Here is an 18720-nt window from a genome sequence, read left to right on the forward strand (position 1 = left end):
ATTCTTTCAAAGCTTCAGGCATTTGGGCGGAGCTTTCAGGCGGGGCTTTCGGCGCTAGATTTAAAATTGAAAGCTAACGATTTAAAGCTAGATTTAAAATTCAAAGTGGCAGTTGCAGAAGAAAAATCTCCAACTAGCTACTCCGACTAGCTACTCCGACTAGCTACGTGAAACTGAAACTATAACCGAAATTTGAGATATCGTACAGTGTCGACTAGAACTGGTTGGCAGGACTGTTGCAATTGGGTGTTGGCTCTAGAAAGCCAATTCGTTAAGTCTAGCATATTTGTTAGGCTAGGGCCACACGAAGCGTAAAACCAATTTTGAATGCCAAATCGTTTACGCTTCGTGTGGCGTAAGCTCGGTTCGTGTTTAAGCTCGGTTTTACGCTTGGGTTTACGTCTCCGCGGACGTATACACTTTTTGACATAAGTGTAAACGATTTGGCATTACAAATTGCTTTTACGCTAGGTTTTACGCTTCGTGTGGCCCTAGCTTTATTCTTACAATGGTCAGATGTACTGGTGATGAATATACTAAACACTGAATTTCGATTTGACTGCTTCCAGTATAGACTGTTTTATTATATCTAAGCACGATTTTGACAGATCACTACTCACTCCACACGACGTTTATAGTATCAATTTCGACCGATTCTTTCAGTATACACTTTAACTTAAAAAACGGTGTATCATACGTACAGGTTTCCTGAACTTTTGTGAAAATGCGAAGCATTTCTCCAGAAAAGGGAAAACAGATTCTGCACAAATGGTGCTTTATTCCCAAGATTTCACTGAGTCAGTTGGCAAAACAGGGACAAATAAGCATTGGAGCGGTTCGAAACGCAATAAGGAAATTCAAAGAAGAAAGCAGCTTTCAGGATAAAATACATTCAGGCAGATACATCAATTTTTACTGAAAATTTGACAAGCCATTCCGAACCGTTCGTGACAACGGAGACGATGAAATCCGAAATTTACATCCGCGAATGTCTGAATCGACGCCTACTGCCTATGATCCGAAAACATCAAGGGCCCGGTACTATTTTGGCCGGATTTAGCATCCGTGCATTACTCCAAGGATACGGTAGCCTGGTTCCAATCCAACTGGGTGGTCCAGTTCGTTCAGAAGGAGATGAATCCACCAAATTGTCCACAGGCAAGACGGATCGAAACTTTTTGGGCACTCACCAAGGCATACTTGAGAAAACATATTAGGTAGTCCAAATAGAAGTCCATTATTTTCACGGTACATGCTTTTAATGATCGATCCTACATTTTCAAGTTTAGGCTCGTTTTAAAGCTGATACTTTACACTTAAAAAATGCTTTCATTGTTTTTGTTTGTTCTATTCGTTTGTGAGTTACAGGGTGTTAACAATGGAGGTCAACGAAGAGAAAATTCGGTACATTTTACATTTTTGTCCGATAAAGGCGAAAATTCAAGCTAGGCCACTGAAATTTGCATGGTGTTCATGGTGCCGATACTCTAACAGCTAGCTGTGAAATTTTGGTTTCGTTGACCCGTTTCAGTTATTTTATGTTAAAGCCTAGGCAGACACGTCATCGAAAATGTCGATAAAATCACAGAAATAATCAAAGTTGATCGGCATGTTAGTAATCAGAGCATCAGGAGCTAAAGATTAACATCAACAGTTTTAAGCCATTTGCGCAAAGCTGGATTCACAAAGAAGCTCGATGTTTGGGTGCCACCCTATTTACACCAAAAAACATGATGGCTCGAATTTCCATCTGCCAATTTTGGCCAAACGGAATGAAATCGAACCATTTCTTAAACGGATGGGTACTGGGGATGAGAAATGGGATACATACGACAATACTGTGTGAAATCGATCGTGGTCTAAGCGTGGTGAAGCAACTTAACCGGTGCCAAACCAGACGAACGGCTAGGAAGGTTCTACTGGGTATATGGTGGGACTTGAAAGGAATTGTTTATTATGAGCTGCTGCCGTGTGGCTAAACATTAAATTCAGACCTCTACCGTCAACAACTGTACCGTAAATAAAGTTTTGAAGTACATCCAAAAATAATGGATTTCTTTTTAGACTACTTAATATAAAGCCAACCAACACCATTGAAATATTCGTCAAAGATTGGAAGAAAGTGTTCAAAATGATCGGAAATCGGACAGAAGCTAATGCGTAGTGTTCGTTCAAAAATTCGATCATTGACATACGGTTAACAGGAATGTAATTTTTTTAAGTACTGTTAAATAAGATAACAGAGCATTAAAAACTGAAATAAAAAGTTGTAGTATACTTCTAATTTGAACTTATGGCGTTCATTTAAGATCATGCTTAAACATAATGAAACAGTCTATAGTCTAACACCACGCAAATATTGCTGAACAACAGAATATTGCAAGCGATTTCAGTCGCTTCCTCCGATACCAGACTGGATCCGAACACCAGAGCCGTAGAGCCAGATGGAAGTGCACCATTCGGGGCCACCACGGCCCGGATATGTTCTACCGTTACCGTTTCCGGCGGCTAACGGATCGCTATTGCCGACGAAAGTGTTGGAGAAAGTTGCCGCATTCTAGTGGCTGATTGGCTGTGCCGAGTCAGCGAGCGGACTATGGCTCCGGGTCGGGATGCGGGTTAATATTCCGGAGCGCACGCATCCCCCGTACCGTGCCGTTGCGCGTTAAGTAACAGTTCTCCGACACGCCACACCCGGTTTGTGAAAGCCGGCCGTGCCGTGCTTTCGTATTCTGTGGGTCCACCAAATGGGGCCCCCCTAATTTCCATACTCGACGTCGCACGCGCCGTCGTGCGCTGGCGCATGCGACGTGCCTTGCATCGGGAGTCAGCGCGAGCTTCGACGACGACTTCCTGGCCCGCTGCGTTGCATTTGCTGCCATGTATTGGGGCCGAACCGAACCCAAGGAACCCCCCGGGGCAAGTGTAGTTTTGGAGTCATCAGCCACGGGACAGCCGATCGATGCGATTCGGACTGATAGCCAGATAGAACTGCCCTGATTTCCTCCCTCCACTTCGGACCAGTTAGGATCCGTTGATGAGATAGCTGATAGGGGATCAAATCACTATCACTACTCGGGAGTCAAAGGCGGAGAGGGGTCTCCAGCTAGTTCCAGGTCCAGGTCTAGGTCCAGGTCCAGGCTCAGGCTCCGGCTGGCTTGACTCGAGTTCGGCTCTCCGGTACAGGGACTACGGGTGACCCACATTGATTGGTACAGCGCCAATTCTTCGTTCCGGATAGTGACCCGGACCTTGCCACTACTGTTCTACTTCTTCTTCCTCCTGCTGGCCGCGGTGGTGGTTCTGCTTTTGGAAAGGAGGCCCCCGACGGCCTCGGAATCGAGTCCTAGGCCACCACGGAACTGCCGAGGCTCCTTGTTCCGGGGTTACGCACACACACACACACGCACAGACACACGCCAAGATACAGATGTATTGAGCGACGCAGAGAAGGTCATCGAGAAGCTGCAAGCGGCGCCGCACGTCAAGAGCTGGAAGGTTTCATTTTCTCTCTCTCTCTCTCTCTGTCTTCCACTCATCCGTGCCATTCCATCCATTTCTTCCGCAACACCGCTCCTCACCGCTCCTCACCCTGGCCCGTCTTCCCCCTTGAGACCACAGCCCCATGGTCACAGCAATCGAATCGATTCGATCGATGATTGAGCTTTCGCTTTCACTTAATGGACTGCCCGCACGCCCTACCGCACCACTGCCTCCGTCCACTCGAGATCCTCCTCCTCCGAGAGCTGAGGCCGAACTTGGGTCCTGACCTTCACCGGGGGGTGCCGATCAGCCGACCGGAAGGAAAACCGCGGTCCGCGCCAACACGTCGACCGAACTCTCATCTCCCGGCGTGCCAGCACCCCCACCCGCCAGCACTCCTTCTCTTTTTTCGAGCATCGAGCATTATGTTGTGTTTGTTTTTTTGTGCCCCCCCCCTTTGATGGCACCTTTCACTTCGGGCGCGCGTGCGCGCGCAAAAAGGTAATTTTCTGCGCGCGCGCGCGCCCGCATATTACATGATGCTCGAATCTGTTTTCTGTCGCACCCCGCACCGCACCATGCTATCCCCCGCCTCCGCCAGGTGGTGGTGAAGCCGAGACCACTCGTGCCCGCTTCAGCATCCCCTCGCAAGCCAGCCAGCTAGCCTCGGGGCTGCCGATTTTGATTGATCGTTCAGTAAGGCAAAAGTGATTTACTTCCCCGCACCTGGCCCCACACCCTCCGGTGGAGATGAAAAAGCCGGGCGAGCAGAGCGAAGTAAAAGCGGCAGTTCGGCGGAAGTTCGGCGGAAGTTCTGTCCCACGAGTAGACGGCCGGTCCCCTGAGAGAAGTCCCTGAACTCGAACTCCGTACGACCGTGCGGAGCAAAAGTGCCAATTTCGAGCATAATCTAGCACTGCGGCTCGAACCCGAATCCTGTCAGACATTGGAGTTCTCGGATCGGATCGAATCGGTCTTCAGGCCGTCTTTTGTGGCATGTGGAGCCGCAGGAGCTGCGTTACCGGCTAGCAGCCGCAAAATGCCAGCGCCGCATCGCCGGCGCCACTCACCGGCTTCCTTGGGCTTTGGGGGAATGGGGTTTTGGTCGCGGTTTTTGTCGGAGGCGGACCCGCTATTTTTTTTTTCGGTGGGCGTCGCCCGTGACGCAACACCCCGAGCCGCCCCCGGCGAAATTGCAAACACCGTGCGGGCGAAGTGAGCGCAGAAAAAAAAACCAAAACACAAAATGGCAACATTTCGACACGATCACGATCACGAGGCGTGATTTTGTGTTCCTTTTTTTCGTACGGTTTTGGCCGGGACGTTCGAGCGGGGAGTGACCCGCGATTCGCGATATTCGTTCGTCGCGTTACAAGGAGCGGTGCTGGATCACGGGATGCGGGTGACATTTCGTGACCGCCGGGGGCCGGGGGATGCCTCCTGAGCCCTTTGCAACTGCACCCCGCCGACCCTTCGTTCGGCCTTTCTCGGCCCGGCGAAGCGTTGGTTGGTTGGTCCTGGTTTTTGGAGTTTTTGACAGATCCCTAATGCGATGCTGAGAGGGGGAGGGTCCACCAGGGGCACTGGGGGCTGGGGGAGCGCAGAATCGCGTACGCGTGTCCCGCCACCACCGCCGCCGCCAGCGATCAGCGATTGGGGTCGCTCAGTCCCCTCCCAACACAGGGCCCGACAGGGTTTCGAGGGTTCGTCGCTTACGAGACGCCGGGCCGGGCCGGAGTCTCCTGCCACGCCGGCCTACGGTGCGGTGGCCAGAACTCTCATCCGCACCACCAGAGCCCCCGCCCTTCTCCCACCCCACCCCACTACTGCTAAGCGCGGCGCGGCTGAACTTGAATCGCACCGAATCGCGCCGAAGACTTGGGCGAACGAACGACTTGGGCCACAGCCGAAGGCGACGAACCCCCTTCTTAGGAATGCGCGGCGGCGGCGGCGGCGACAGAGACAGAGAGAGAGGGGTGGCTCGGCGCACACCGAACAGGACCACGGCACGAGTCGGGCGCACCATTCGCAGCCGACGCTTGGACGGGTTTGAACGTGCCACGAGAGAACCTGCCGCCTGCCTGCCGCCTGTGTGCTGCGCTGCTGGTTTGGGACTTGGACTCCACACTGCACACTACGCGCTACGCTACCTTCGCCCCTCTTCACCACACGGCACAACGCGGAAAGCAAGGCTCGCGGCGCCACGGCAACGCTGACGCTGAGGGCTGCTGCAGGAACCCTCCCCGGCCAAAGGTGGGTCCGTGTCCCGTTCCACGTGTGCGTGTGCGTGCCACGAGAGCTGTGTGTGTGTGCTTGTGAGTGTTGCCTTCTCCCCCGCCCCGTGCCTGCTATCTCCCGCTCTCAAGTCTCTAGGTGCCGTTCGCGTGAGGACTCCTCTCAACTCTTCGCTGGTTGGACCGGGAGCAGCCGCCACCAAGTCAGCAATCAACCTACACGAAGACGTGAAGCCGCTCCCTGCACCCCCCCGTTCCTCCCCTCTCCCCACCCTATATATCCGTGTACCCCCCGGCGTACCAGTTACACAACCAGGCCGCCCAGAGGGACCCTCTACCCAATTCTGCGCGGACCGAGCTCCCCTGTGCCTGTTGTGTGTGTGTGTGTGCGTGCGTGTGTCCACGTGTGTCTATTTGTGCACGATTCGCGCAGTGAATTTATCGTGTGTTTGTGCGCGCTTGAAAATTACTCAACCGTTGAGAAGGGCCCCAACTCTCAACGGCTCTCGACTGCTCGACTCGACTCGGAGTGACCAACAAAGGACTCTTGAAGGACCCCACCGCGGATGATGATAACATAACAGTCCTCTCCCGATAACTCATCCACCTCATTCCATCTATCGTATCGCCCTCCTTCTCGCAGGGAGAGAGAGCCTCGCAACCAGACCCGACCTAGGGCTTCCGGACACTAGCGGAAGCGGAGAGGACGGCACAACAAAGCGCGAGCCGCGATCACCCCTCCCACCACACCCTCCGCGGCACACAACCAGCCAGCACCAACCACCCCGAACCAACAACAACAACAACCACAACAGAAAACAACCAAACGAAATGCAGCTTTCGAAAATGTAAGCCTATTATAATTTCCACCCTCCGCCGCACCCCACCCCCACAACCCCTTCCCACATACAGGGTACGGCCCGAGCCCGGCCACTAACCCCACTAACGGTTCGGTGTCGGTGACCGACTCCCCAGGAGCCACAGGAGCGAAATGACGGACCTGACGTTTACGGGTCCGGCTTATTCGCGTTCGTGTGCGTGCGTGTGTGTGTGTGTTCAGGTCCCGGGAAGAGATCCTACTGGGTTATCGGACCCCAGAACTCGCCCGACCGGGACGGGCCTTCCTTTCGGAGCTCCAGAGTTCCAGAGCTCTAGAGCTCCAGAGCGCTGACTGCAGCTCGTGCTTCTGATTGCACAACCCGCGCCGTGTGCAACACACCCCGGACTGCAGCCGGCCCACGCGGCACCACCACCACCACCACTGAGCGCAAACCTGACCTGACCTGAGGCCCCTACTTCTTCAAGACAGAGAGAGAGAGAGAGAGCGGGAGAGAGAGAGGGACCGCTGATCGCTGATCTGATCTGCCAATTGTGCGCTAAAACTGTGCCACAGACCCCAGGCCCAGAGCTGGCCTGGCGATGGCTTGTATCGGCTGGTAGTGCTAGCTGCTGCAGCACGTAGAGGTGCGCCGTAGAGGCTCGCAGCTGCCGCAGCTGGCGGAGGTCGATGTGCTGCGCTGCGCGAGGGCCGTGGACTGACACGGCCCCGACCTATACCCCTACCACTGGCTGGCTGGTATCGCCTTATCTCACGAATGCGGAAAGAAAGTGTTTCTCCGGTTTTCTCTCCCTCTCTCTCTCTCTCTCTCTCTCTCCGTTTGCCTATCTCTGTCATTCTCTCTGAGTGCATCTAGCATGGGAGTTTCGTCATTGTGCCAAGTGGCATCTGTGTGTGAGAGAGAGAGAGAACTCCGTGCTTAATCATATGTAAGTAGATTTAGGTTAGACAGTTAGAGCATTAGAGCCACCGATCGCTTGCGGCCTGAACCCGTCACCAACCGGCTTGGGGCCTACACCTGTCTACGTGTATGTGTGTGTGGTCCGTGTTCTCGAAACGCCAGCCTGCCTGGGTGTGTGAGGCTCCACTATCACACGGAAAACATCAAACATCATCGTGTGGTGTGGTTGCTACCTGAATGTGAATGTTCCAAAATCCCCACGTAGAGCAGACCTCGACTCGACTCGACTCGGCAACATTCTAATGCACTCTCGGCCGGGGCGCGCGAGAAGTGTTCCGCCTTTCGACAATGTTGCGCCCTCAAGGACGACGTCCGACGTCGACGTTAAGCGATTCGGGGCCCCATCCATCAGCGATCGATCGAGGGAACCACTTTCGATGGCACACGCGGTGGAGTTCGCGGAAACGCGCGCATCCTCAAGGCCGGCATCTCCATCGGTTCCGCGACTGGATCGGCAAAAGAGACACTGCGGCTCCAAACTGGCCTCACTCGTGCATTGGCTTCTCTTGCACGCGACTAGTGGGGCGGTTTTCCGAGTGTCAACCATTAAATGTCAAAGCATTTTACTAAATGTTTACAATCTCCCGGACCGAAAGTTCGCATAGTTTAAACTCCAGACATTGGGTTTGGGGAAAAAGAAATCCATTTGTTTGTGGCGTGAGTTTCAAAACTGTAAAGATGTTCGAATGGTCCGATTTGCGTCAAATAGACCCTATTTTGTTGGAAAATTTGTTGCCTTTTGAAAGGTGATGCCTCCAAAATGCCTCTCCTATAGAAGGCTTGGTCGTTATTGGCGAAAAACTCGAGAAATCTTTTTCCACAATCCCTTCTTGATCTCAATTTTCAATCACTCAGGGAAGTTTGTAATGCGTGAAAAAGGTGTCAATCGCTTGGTGCTAGGTCCGGCGACTATACGGTGGGTGCATTAAAACTTCCCAACCAAGCTCCCGGACTTTCTGGCGAGCCGTGCGTAACATTTCGTTGTCCTGGTGGAACACAAAACCTCTTCTGTTGGCCGATTCTGGACGTTTTTGGTCAATTGCTAGCTTCGAACGGTGCAGTTATTGACAGTAGGGATCTGAATTTAGTGTTTAACTACACGGAAGCAACGATTCCTTTCAAGACTCACCATATACCCAGTACTACCGTCCTAGCCGTTATTCCTGGTTTGGCCACCGGGTAAGATGCTTCACCACGCTTAGACCACGATTATTTTCACACAGTATTGTCGTATTTATCCCATTCCTCATCCCCAGTACGCATCCGTTGAAGAAATGGTTCGGTTTCATTCCGTTTGGCCAAAATTGGGCAGATGGAAATTCGAGCCATCATGTTTTTTGGTGTAAATAGGGTGGAGCTCAAACATCGAGCTTCTTTGTGAATCCAGCTTTGCGCAAATGGTTTTAAGCTGTTCGATTGATGCCGATCAACTTTGATTATTTCTGTGATTTTATAGACATTATGTCGACTGTCTGGGCGGGGTGCATCTCTAACATCGAAAATAACTGAAACGGGTCGACGCAACCAACATTTATCGCAACTAGCTGTTAGAGTATCGGCATCATATCAGCTTGAGTTTTCGCCTTTATCGAGGACAAACTATAAAATGTACCGACTTTTCTCTACAGTGACTTCCATTGTTAACACCCTGTAACTCACAAATGAATGGAATAAACAAAAAAACAGTGAAATCATCTTTTTAAGTGTGAAGTGTCAACTTTAAAACGAGCCTAAATTGGAATCTGTACCATCGATACTTCACGAGATGTCGATCACTAAAGCCGAATCTACCGATGAAACTAATGGATTACTTTTTCCCCAACCCAATACTATACTTCTCTCCGCGCACGGCTCTCCGAAAAGACTATCGCTGGCGGCATTGGTGCTGGGGTGCGTGGTGCTGGGCAGCCGGGCGGACCCGCAGGCAAACCAGGCGGCGGCGGACCCATCGAAGGCGAACCGGAACAGTCTGCTGCTGCGGCGGAACAACGTCGGACGGCCGCTGGGAAGAACGACCGCGACGACCACCACCACGACGACTGCGTCGCCCGACTATGCAGAGGTAGGCCCTACCACTTACTTCTGGGACTCTTCTGACGGCGACTTGACGTTTCCGTTCTCTGTTTCGTTCGCAACAGGACGAGTACGCCGACAACTACGACGAGGGCAAGGGAGATCAGGGCGATGGTGGCGAAGAAGATGCGGCAGATGGTGGTGGTGGTGGCAAGCAGGCGACGACCACGACGACGACGACCGAGGCGCCCAAAAAGATCCGGCCCAGCATTCGCCCGTTCCGGAGCAACGACGATCTGTTGAGCGCGCTCAAGAAGCGGCGCGAGGAGTCGAAGAACAGCAAACCGGCCGCCGGTAAGTAGCGCATTGGGGGTGTGGGGTGTAGGGGGGGAGCAGAAGTGAACGGGCAGTGACGGCGGCGGCGGCGGCGGCGGCGGCGGCGGCGGCGACGACGACTTGCACAACCGCCCGCCGCCGTCGCCATCGAACCGGTCGGTTCGGTGCTCGGTTTCGTCCTTCGCCCGAATGCCCTTCCTACGGGCTGCCGCTGCCACCGCGCACCACCCGATTCATTGATGGCGCAGTAGTCGTTTCCCCGGTGGAACCGGTTCTTGCTCTCGCACACACACGCACAGAGCGCAATGCGCAATGCGCACCGAATGCGAGAGAGTTCATGCCGAACACCGCGGGTGGGGTTGGATGGGTGGTGGTTGCTGGAGATTGTTGCTTTGCCCACCTAGCCCGTGATCCGGGACAGCGGGTTATGAAAGTGTACAGCTTTTACCACTTGTCACATCGGCGAACCCGAACCCTCCGGGTGGGGGGCGGTTGCCATTTTTGGAAGTTTCAAATTAAAATAACACGAAGACCGGGGGAAGGCGGGGGCGGGGGGTTGACGGTGGCCGCGGTAGGTATTTTTAGCCCACTTTCTGCACGCCGAGCTGAGCCGCGTGCTGCTGTGCTAAATTTGTGTTCCTCGGATAGCCTCGCCAGTGGAGGCCGTGGCGAGCATCGCACGTCGTCGTCGCTGTAGGGTGGTGGGAAAGGGAAGGGAGGGAGCTGCGGAATCGCGAGTCGATGGGTGGGTGGGTGGATGGGTGAGTCTTTACTTCGACTGCACCTGAGATAAAACTACGAACCAAGCGATATCGTATTCTCTAACGTGCATCTCATGCTTCCGTTTTCTTCTTTTCTCCGACTTTCGTTTTCTCTCTCTCTCTCTCTCTTTTTCTGTCTTTATTTCTCGGACGAACGCAGCGCTGCCGAAGGAGAAGGTGTACGACGGCGACGAGGCGCCGGCCGTAGCGGCCGCGCCCATCGCCAAGCCCGCGAAAGCTCCCGCAATCGGTAAAATTGCAGATAATATAGTATTTTCCTTCACGAAACGTAATTCAAACCAATAATCTTACGAATTTTAGTATTACTAGATTTTCCGGCACTATTTTCACTATCCCCACCCCACCCCCACCTACTTCCCTCTCTCTATCCTCATCCCTGGGTTACCAGCACTTGCCTCTTTTCTCGGCCACGGGCGCCTCGGAAATAATGCTTCGCCCTCCCTAAACCCAAGCGCACACGCCCACCCACCTCTCCACTCGTGTCCCTCTACCCTATGCGCCCGTCAGGGGCCTGCGCTTCAGTGCTGCGCAAATGCGCACCGCGGACACAGAAAACACAGTCCCAGAAATAAGGGTTCAATCATGGCTGTTCTTCTCAAGTCTTTCGTTGTCCTTGCAAGAAACCTCTCACTCGACCGCCACGTCACGTTAGCGATCCGATTCACTGTACCACACGACAATGGTCACGGCCCAATAAAATGTAATTTGTGTCACCGGAAAACAACTGGATTCATAGCCTACTTAGTTGACTGGGCTCTTTTCTTCCCTCCTGGCAGCTCCTAGCCGTGGCCCTTCAGATCTGATCTGTGTCTGTGCAGGTCGCGCGCGTTTGTATGTGCAAATCGCGGTGGCCGTTGAGGCCATTACGGTCAATCATAACAGGGCTCTGGGCCAACCACTATCTAGAAAGGATCCGTTTTCTGTCTGTGTGGTTGTGGCGCATCTCGCACCGCACTTGAAGCAGGAGGCTGTGCTGTCCTACACTCCCCCCCAGTCCCAGTCTTTCCTAGGCTACCGCTTCACACCTTTCCTCGCTCTCTCGCTCTCTCGCTCTCTCTTTCTTGGTATAGGTCGTGTTATTCTAGCGCCTCCGTTCACATTTCTATATATTTCTGTTTCCGTTTCCGTTTCGCAACAACCCCCCGGACGGGATCGAGTAGCATCGAACAAGCGGCGCTTCGGGAACGGTGCGACCGGACGGAAGGATACGGCCGGGGAGCCGGCATCGGGCGACACGGCGCACGGCCAGGGACCGGACCAGGGAGACGACGGCAGTAGCAGCGGTGGCGGTAGTGCGGCCTCCAAGTCGTTGATCGGGCGCCTCGGTCGATCGCGGTTCGCGCTGAAGCAGTGAGTGGGCTGAAACGAGGCAGTAGGCAGTAGTAGGTAGGAAGTAGGCAAGTGACAAAGGCAAGACAGACGTGTGCAACTTACTGTGTGTGTGGCGCGTGACAGGGAGACCCGGATCAGCTCCAGGATCTTCGTTCGGATCAGCGGTTCGTCAAGGGATCATCCGCGGCGGAGGGAACCGTGCGCGCCGCTTGGTGCCACCGCGGCCCCGATGTGTCCACCAGCCTGTCATCCCGCTCTTCTCCACTCCTAGACCCCCCTCCCCCACCACCAAACCTTCCCTTTCCCACCACTACACACGCGGTTCAGCTTCAGCAGCCACCAACTTCCGTTCCGACTTCTTACTCGGTGTATTTTAAAATATCAGTTTATTTTATTCTCCGGTGGAAATAAAATGTACGATTCCGTTTTTAATCGGTACTTCCTTTTTGCCGGCGCACTTGCGCATGGTCTGCGTACTGCGTTCTTGTCTTATCTCTAGCTTCTTGCTCTTTAGTTTCTCCAAGGATCGTTGTTGGCGGCGTCGTGCCCCAGGGCGGACCTGGAAGCCAGAGGAAGTTAACGGACACATCGGCTACTAGCTCCCGGGCCTGTTGCGTTTTGCTAATGAACGAACCAAACAACGAGCGCACACGCCTTTCTCCGATTTTGTTGCGTTTGGTTGGGTTATATTTGAACCAGAGACGAACAGTGACGCTCGAGGCAAAGACCCGCGAATGGCGAGCTGTGTGTCGGAGTCGGCGCCGTAAGCTCGCGATCAATGGCATAAAAAGAGTAAATAAGAGTGCTACCGATCGAACGTGTCAAAAGTAGCGCCTTGCGCCTAATGTGGTGGTTGTTCAATAAACGAGACCCCCATCAGGAATGAGTGAAGTATACGTATAATATGTAAATGAATTAAATATCAATATCAACGGCATGGAGTATGTGATGTTTTTTCCCGGGAATTCGCTATCCGATGTGTTGCTCCGTGGCTACGAGTGGCTCCGGCTGCCAATGCCGGCCGACTACTTCAGTTTCCGCGCACCGTCTTAAGCAAATGTGCCGACCCACACTAAGCGGTCCCACTCCGTCCCGCATAAGAGCATCGTTTTGTGCGTATCGTTCTACCGCCAGGAGGCGTGAGCAATTCGGTTGTAAGATATCGATTTTTGTAGTAACGTTTGAGAGCCCCTACCCCTTGATTATCGATTGTGTGCGCTGGACACCGGCTTCCGGCGGCTCTTCCGTGGGTGTTCCGTGGAACAGTAATATCGTTGCATACAACGCGTTTCGCTGTTTAGTCTTTCGTCGAGAGCCTCCGTAGGTACATGCAAAGCGATAGCAAAGACGCGTAACCTGAGGTATTAGTTTTTGGGCGGGTGGGGCAGGGGGGGAGTGGAAAAAGTGGTGTAGATAGTAACATACGTTTCTTTGTTTGCCCTCCCTCCGGACCGGACCGACTGCGGCATGCATCCGCTCGAAGTAGGCATCGCGCTTCGTGTATGCTTCTTACAACACCACCATCCAACAGCAAAACGGCTTTTCGGTCAGATGCCGCGATGCGAGTGGTGTCTCTGATTGTTTGTTGGTTTGTTTGTTTGTTCCTGCCCAAGCTTTATACCCATTGTGCGAACTGATTTCAATTTAAAATACGTTCTCCGTCGTGTTATAGGCACTTGAAAGTTTGTTCAGTATAGTGTTCGTTACACGCAGCAATGGAAAGATAGAATTATGTTTAACGTGAAGCGATGTGTATAGCGAAATGTGTGAGTCAAATCAAATACATGTACATGACGCGCTTGGAGGAAGAATCAAACATTCGCTAGGGAATGTAGTACCCAGCAACGAGCGAGTAAATAATGGAATCCAGCAGAAACATCACATACAGTAATACATCGAGTCGTACAGGCCACGCTACGTGGCGTGTGAATCATTCACAATCGAGATTCGGTTCCCATTCCGTCGGTTCCCCTTATCAATAGCATTATGTCCTATGGTAATGTACCATAAACACCGAACGGTCGCCAGTGGAGTGGTGTGGTTTGCTGTGCGTTATGTTTTGCCCTTTGCCGATGCGATGACGTTGTGCGTAAAATGGCGCACATCACTGGGAGCTTAGACGTTTCGCATTTTCTATCAAACTAAGTGAATGAATAAACCAATCTACCAATAACATATAGACAACGTAAAGTGCTTACTACACGGTAACCTGCCTGGAGATTCAGCACGTATTCCGCAGTACCGCAAAATGATCGAACTGCCCGAAACTCTTAATCCATAACAAGTAAAATTCAACTAGGTTCTTAAGCTCATTACGTAAACGGGTGTGTTGTTCAAAACAGGTCAATTTCAAACTTAATTTAAGTCGCGAATCGAAGCGATACCGGCTAACAGAGATTGCTGATTGCGAGCAGCCCTAAACCTACCGCTGCTCGGGTACGTTCTAGGAACGCAGTCTGTTCACTTCAATGTGAGATTTAAGTTCAATGTGCTTTCTTAAGTAGACAAAATAGAAAAAGAAAAAAAAAACCGGACAGCAATCAAAAGATCCAATATCGCGCGTCGAGAGCTAGGCTCTGTTCGGGGGCCGGGGGCGTGGTCCGACTGGGCTCAGGTTTTAACCAACCGACAGAACCGACCGCGCACCCACTTGTAAACTTTCCCCCGGAAGTCGCTCAGCAGCAGCGTCGGCTGGTTGGCATCGTACGGCTTGCTGGACGGTGGCGCGTTGATGCACGTACCGCCGCTGGCCACTGCGCTGGCTGCTGCGCAGGATACGGACGCGACCGATACCGAGGGACACCGTTCGGCCGCCGCCGCCGTCGGGTCCGCTTCGTCGATAAACGGCAGCGGGGCTGTCGGGTCGCTCCGTTCCGGTCCCGACGACTCCGCCGACGACTGTGGCCGCGCGCAGCGGACGTCCGTCGAGGGTCATGGGATGCCACCGGCGCTACCGTTGGCCACGCCGCTGACCCAGCGGGCGTCGTCCGATTCGTGCGTCAGGTAGCGCAGACCCACCTGCGCTTCCAGGACCCGCAAATCGTTCCACGTTTGCAGCTCCTGCAGCCAGCAGTGCAGCAAGCTTTTGTCCACCGTGAAGCGTTTGCGCTGCTTCACCTGCAGCAGATTGTTGATCAGATCGATTGCTGTGGAGAGGGGCGAGATTAGTGCTTGCTCACGCCAAACCCTCATGCCTACGTACCATCAGAGGAAATCTCCTTCCACGGGTTGGGCGGGTACATGAAGGCGGCGTTCTGGATCTGATCGTTGATGTCCTCGTCCTCGTTGAACGGAAACGTGCCGCTGAGGCTGACGTAGATGATCACCCCGACGCTCCACATGTCCAGCGACCGGTTGTAGCCCTTGTTGCGCAGGACCTCCGGTGCCAGGTAGGCGGGCGTCCCGACCACCGACCGGCGGAACGACTTTTCGCCGATGATGCGCGCGAACCCAAAGTCGCACAGTTTCACCTGCGGGAACTCGTCGTCCGACGACAGCAGCACGTTCTCCGGCTTCAGGTCACAGTGCACGATGTTGCGATTGTGCAGATACTTGAGCGCAACCAAAATCTGTGGGAACGGAATAAAACAACCGCAGCGTCACACACCGATCGAAACGACTACGAACTCCTCCTACTCCTACCTGGGTGATGAGAAACTTGGTCACCCGCTCGTTGAGCCGCCCGTTCTGGTGGGAAAGAATCATCTCGAGCATGTCGCCCTTCAGTTTTTCCATCACAACGAAGATGCGCTCCGGCGTCTCGAACATTCGCTCGAGGTTGACGACGCCGGCGTGCGACAGGTTCTGCAGGATGGCGACCTCGTTCTTCAGCTGCGCCTCCTGCTTGGTCGGGAACCGGAGCTTGTCGATCACCTTGATCGCGACCGTGCGGTGCGTTTTCCGGTGCACGCCACCGTACACGATGCCGAACTGGCCGGACCCGAGCACCTCGTCCGGGAAGATCTGGTACAGCTGGCTCATGTCGGTGACCCGGTCCTCCGGCTCGGTCGCGCTGCCGGGCGACTCGCACTTGGCCGTCGCCGACTGGACCGGCATCAGGGCCTGCCGGATTGCAGTCTCCCAGCTCTTGGCCAGATAAGCCCCGACGCCACTGTCCGGCGGTGGCAGCGCCAGCATGTGGTCCGGGGCCGTGTGCTTCATGCTGTACAGCGGATCCTGCCCGACGTAGTACTCCACCGCCGCGGTCCGTATCTCGAAGCAGTGCAGCACGGGCCCGTACGGTGTGCGGGCCGTCTCGACCGCCAGGATCTCGTTCAGCGGCAGCTCCTTGTAGTACTTGCTGCCCTGGTCCGACACGAACAGCGTGATCGCCTTCGAGTCGAGCCGCCAGTAGTGCCGCTTGACCGCCTTCTCGCGGTTCGTAAAGTGTACCAGCCAGCCCTCCTTCATCGCGCGCCCGTCCCGGCGCTTGGTGTGCTTCACGGACTGGACGATGCGCATCAGTGGAATGTTGGCGCTCGGCGACGACGACGAGTTGCTCTCGTCCAGGTCCGGTTCGGGCAGGTAGGCGCACGACGCACCCGACCCACCACCGTTCAGCGTCGTGCCCGGCAAGCCAACGGCCCCGGCTCCGGAACCGCCCGGCCCCGCCGTGAGACACGAGCCCATCTCAGCCGTCGCCCGCGCACCACCGTCACGGTCGCGCTTCAGCGCCGACGGCCCCTCATCGAAGTCACTCTCGTCCTCCGGATCGTCCCGGCCGGTCTGCTCCCGGTCGCTCGACACGCTGCGGTCGTCGGGCGCCTCCACCGGTTGCGTGTTTTCGCCGGTGCAATCCTTCGGCACCTTCTCGATGCACTTCTTGTGCGCGTTGTAGTGACAGTCGCGGCACTGGACGCCCTGCTTGAACAAACCGCGCAGCAGCTTCTTGCAGTGCTGGCACACCGTCGGCCGGGTGTACGTGTGGATGGAGAAGCTGTGGGGAATTTTGATCATCTGCCCACCGCGGTTCGTGAGCGACGGTGACCGGCTCGGTCGACTATTCGCCGTTTGCCCACCGGACGACGCGTACTAAGCACCGGAGACAGAAACAGCGTTAGAGAGAGAGAGAGAAAGAAAGAAAGAGAGAGAGAGTGATAGTGACAGAGCGCGAAAAGGGCTCAAGACAGTCCGACAGCGAGAGGTATAAACGAGGCTTAAGGATCGGAGCGCCACTAACCACGCATTTAACAAAACAGGGAAGATAAAAAACAAACAAAACACCACAAAACATAAAGGTTATCCAACCCGGGCTGGGGCGGAATGAAAAAATGGAATTTATTTTTACCAAACAGGTAGTGTTCATGTGTATACTAGTGATACAATCCAATGCTTAAGTCAAACCAAAACATTAACCTACCGATAAACCGTAATCCAAAGATGCATCGAAAACTACTAAGTACGGGAAATGTGCGAAATGTCGGAACGTCCGTGTAAAGGGGGCGAGCACAATACTTTAGAGTGGCTGTTTAAATATACGCGCGGTTGCTCGTGCGACCGCTTTGTTCAGGCTACAGGCTCGGGACGGAATGCGTGCGCTCGCGCTGGACTCCTTTCGCATCGCGCGGCGCGTTAGAGGGCAAAGGCAGCCAGCGAGCAAAGCGAGCTAGTGCGTAATGTCATTCATAAGTTGCTGCATTTTTCTTACCAGCATGGTTCCGGCGCCCGCGGTTTCATCCGAGGCGACCGAGTTGCTCGAGCCACCGGACGGGCTGCGGGCCGGACGGCGGCCACCGCTGCCATTGTTTTGCTGCTGCTGCTGCTGTAGCGCTGCACCGGTGTGTTCTACTCTACTGCAGTTATTTGGCACTTTGATAACACAACGCTTGTGATAGTTGAGCCCACAGCCCTCACATTTGAGGCCCTGGCGGACGAGCCCGAACAGCATTTCGCCGCAAAAATCACAAAACGTGGGCGCTTTGTACGAGTGGACGGCCAGCGCGTGGGGCCGTACGAGCGGAATTTCATCTTGAGCAGTGCGCCGGATTCCACTGCCGCCGGCGGCGGCGACGGCGGTTGCGGCGGCAGGCAGTAACGTTTCTGCGTAACGAAACCAAAAAACCGATCAAAGATCACGTCAATAGTGTGTGAGACGCCCGTCAGACTTACGGTTTGCGGTGAGCACGATCTCGACCAGCGTCTCGTCGACGATGTCGGACGCGGCGGTCACCATCTGCAGCACGTTCGGGGACTCGTAGTCGTGCCGGAAGAGCAACAAACGCTCCGGCAGCCGGTTAAGCCCATTGCTCGGGATCTGTGGAAAATTGCGGGGATGGGGACAGCGGTCAGTGGACACCGTTCTGGGGCGCCGCTCCGGTGAGCTCCTGCCCTTTACCTTGCTGTTGATGAACTCGCAGGCCAAATCTTTGAGCGTCTTCAGTGTCAATGCACTCGACTCGACCGTGATGATGTCCCGCAAGTTGCCGAACTGGAAGATGAACGTAATATCGTCTCCCGCCATGATGATGATGGCGTCGACTGGTGCCGCTGCTGCTACTGCTGCTCGTCACGACTCACTCACTGTGCTGGAAGGAAAAAGAAGCGGGGAATTAACGGGTGGTGGTGGTGCCAGTTGTGGCTTCGTGCCAAAGTAAGCCCAGCGACAGCAAAAATGAACGGTGACGCGCGCTGCACCAGCCGCAACCGCGGTGCATTCGGTGCATCCGTGTTTGTGGTAAGGTCAAAGCGAAGGGTTAACCGAACACTATCGCTGAGTGGCGCACGAGCACGAGCACGAGCGGA

General features: G+C 54.3%; 2 protein-coding genes across 6 annotated transcripts; one reads left to right on the forward strand and one right to left on the reverse strand.

The window, feature by feature from the left end:
* The first annotated feature begins 5525 nt into the window (after positions 1 to 5525).
* On the forward strand, positions 5526 to 12405 carry LOC128274484 (uncharacterized). 4 transcript variants are annotated; one of them, XM_053012712.1, is made up of 7 exons: positions 5526 to 5736; positions 6361 to 6565; positions 9380 to 9578; positions 9655 to 9883; positions 10787 to 10915; positions 11808 to 12033; positions 12103 to 12405. In XM_053012712.1, the coding sequence occupies exons 2-6, from the start codon at positions 6549 to 6551 to the stop codon at positions 11999 to 12001; spliced, it is 768 nt and encodes a 255-aa protein (XP_052868672.1). In that variant the 5' UTR covers positions 5526 to 5736; positions 6361 to 6548; the 3' UTR covers positions 12002 to 12033; positions 12103 to 12405. The 4 variants fall into 4 exon arrangements, with proteins under 4 accessions (XP_052868672.1, XP_052868664.1, XP_052868679.1 ...); XM_053012704.1 differs by having other exon boundaries at positions 11808 to 12405; XM_053012719.1 differs by having other exon boundaries at positions 10787 to 10876; positions 11808 to 12405.
* A 2258-nt stretch (positions 12406 to 14663) lies between these two features.
* Positions 14664 to 18450, reverse strand: LOC128267883 (serine/threonine-protein kinase D1). Of its 2 annotated transcripts, XM_053004842.1 has the most exons (7): positions 18314 to 18450; positions 18088 to 18232; positions 17631 to 17946; positions 16644 to 16969; positions 15622 to 16568; positions 15182 to 15548; positions 14664 to 15125 (listed from the first exon to the last, which is right to left on the reverse strand). In XM_053004842.1, exons 1-7 carry the CDS (start codon positions 18437 to 18439, stop codon positions 14911 to 14913), a joined length of 2442 nt encoding a protein of 813 aa, XP_052860802.1. In that variant the 5' UTR covers positions 18440 to 18450; the 3' UTR covers positions 14664 to 14910. The 2 variants fall into 2 exon arrangements, with proteins under 2 accessions (XP_052860802.1, XP_052860795.1); XM_053004835.1 differs by having other exon boundaries at positions 15622 to 17010; positions 17627 to 18018.
* Positions 18451 to 18720: the final 270 nt, after the last annotated feature.

Source organism: Anopheles cruzii, chromosome X (assembly GCF_943734635.1).
Source record: "Anopheles cruzii chromosome X, idAnoCruzAS_RS32_06, whole genome shotgun sequence".
Classification (NCBI taxonomy): Eukaryota; Metazoa; Arthropoda; class Insecta; order Diptera; family Culicidae; genus Anopheles; species Anopheles cruzii.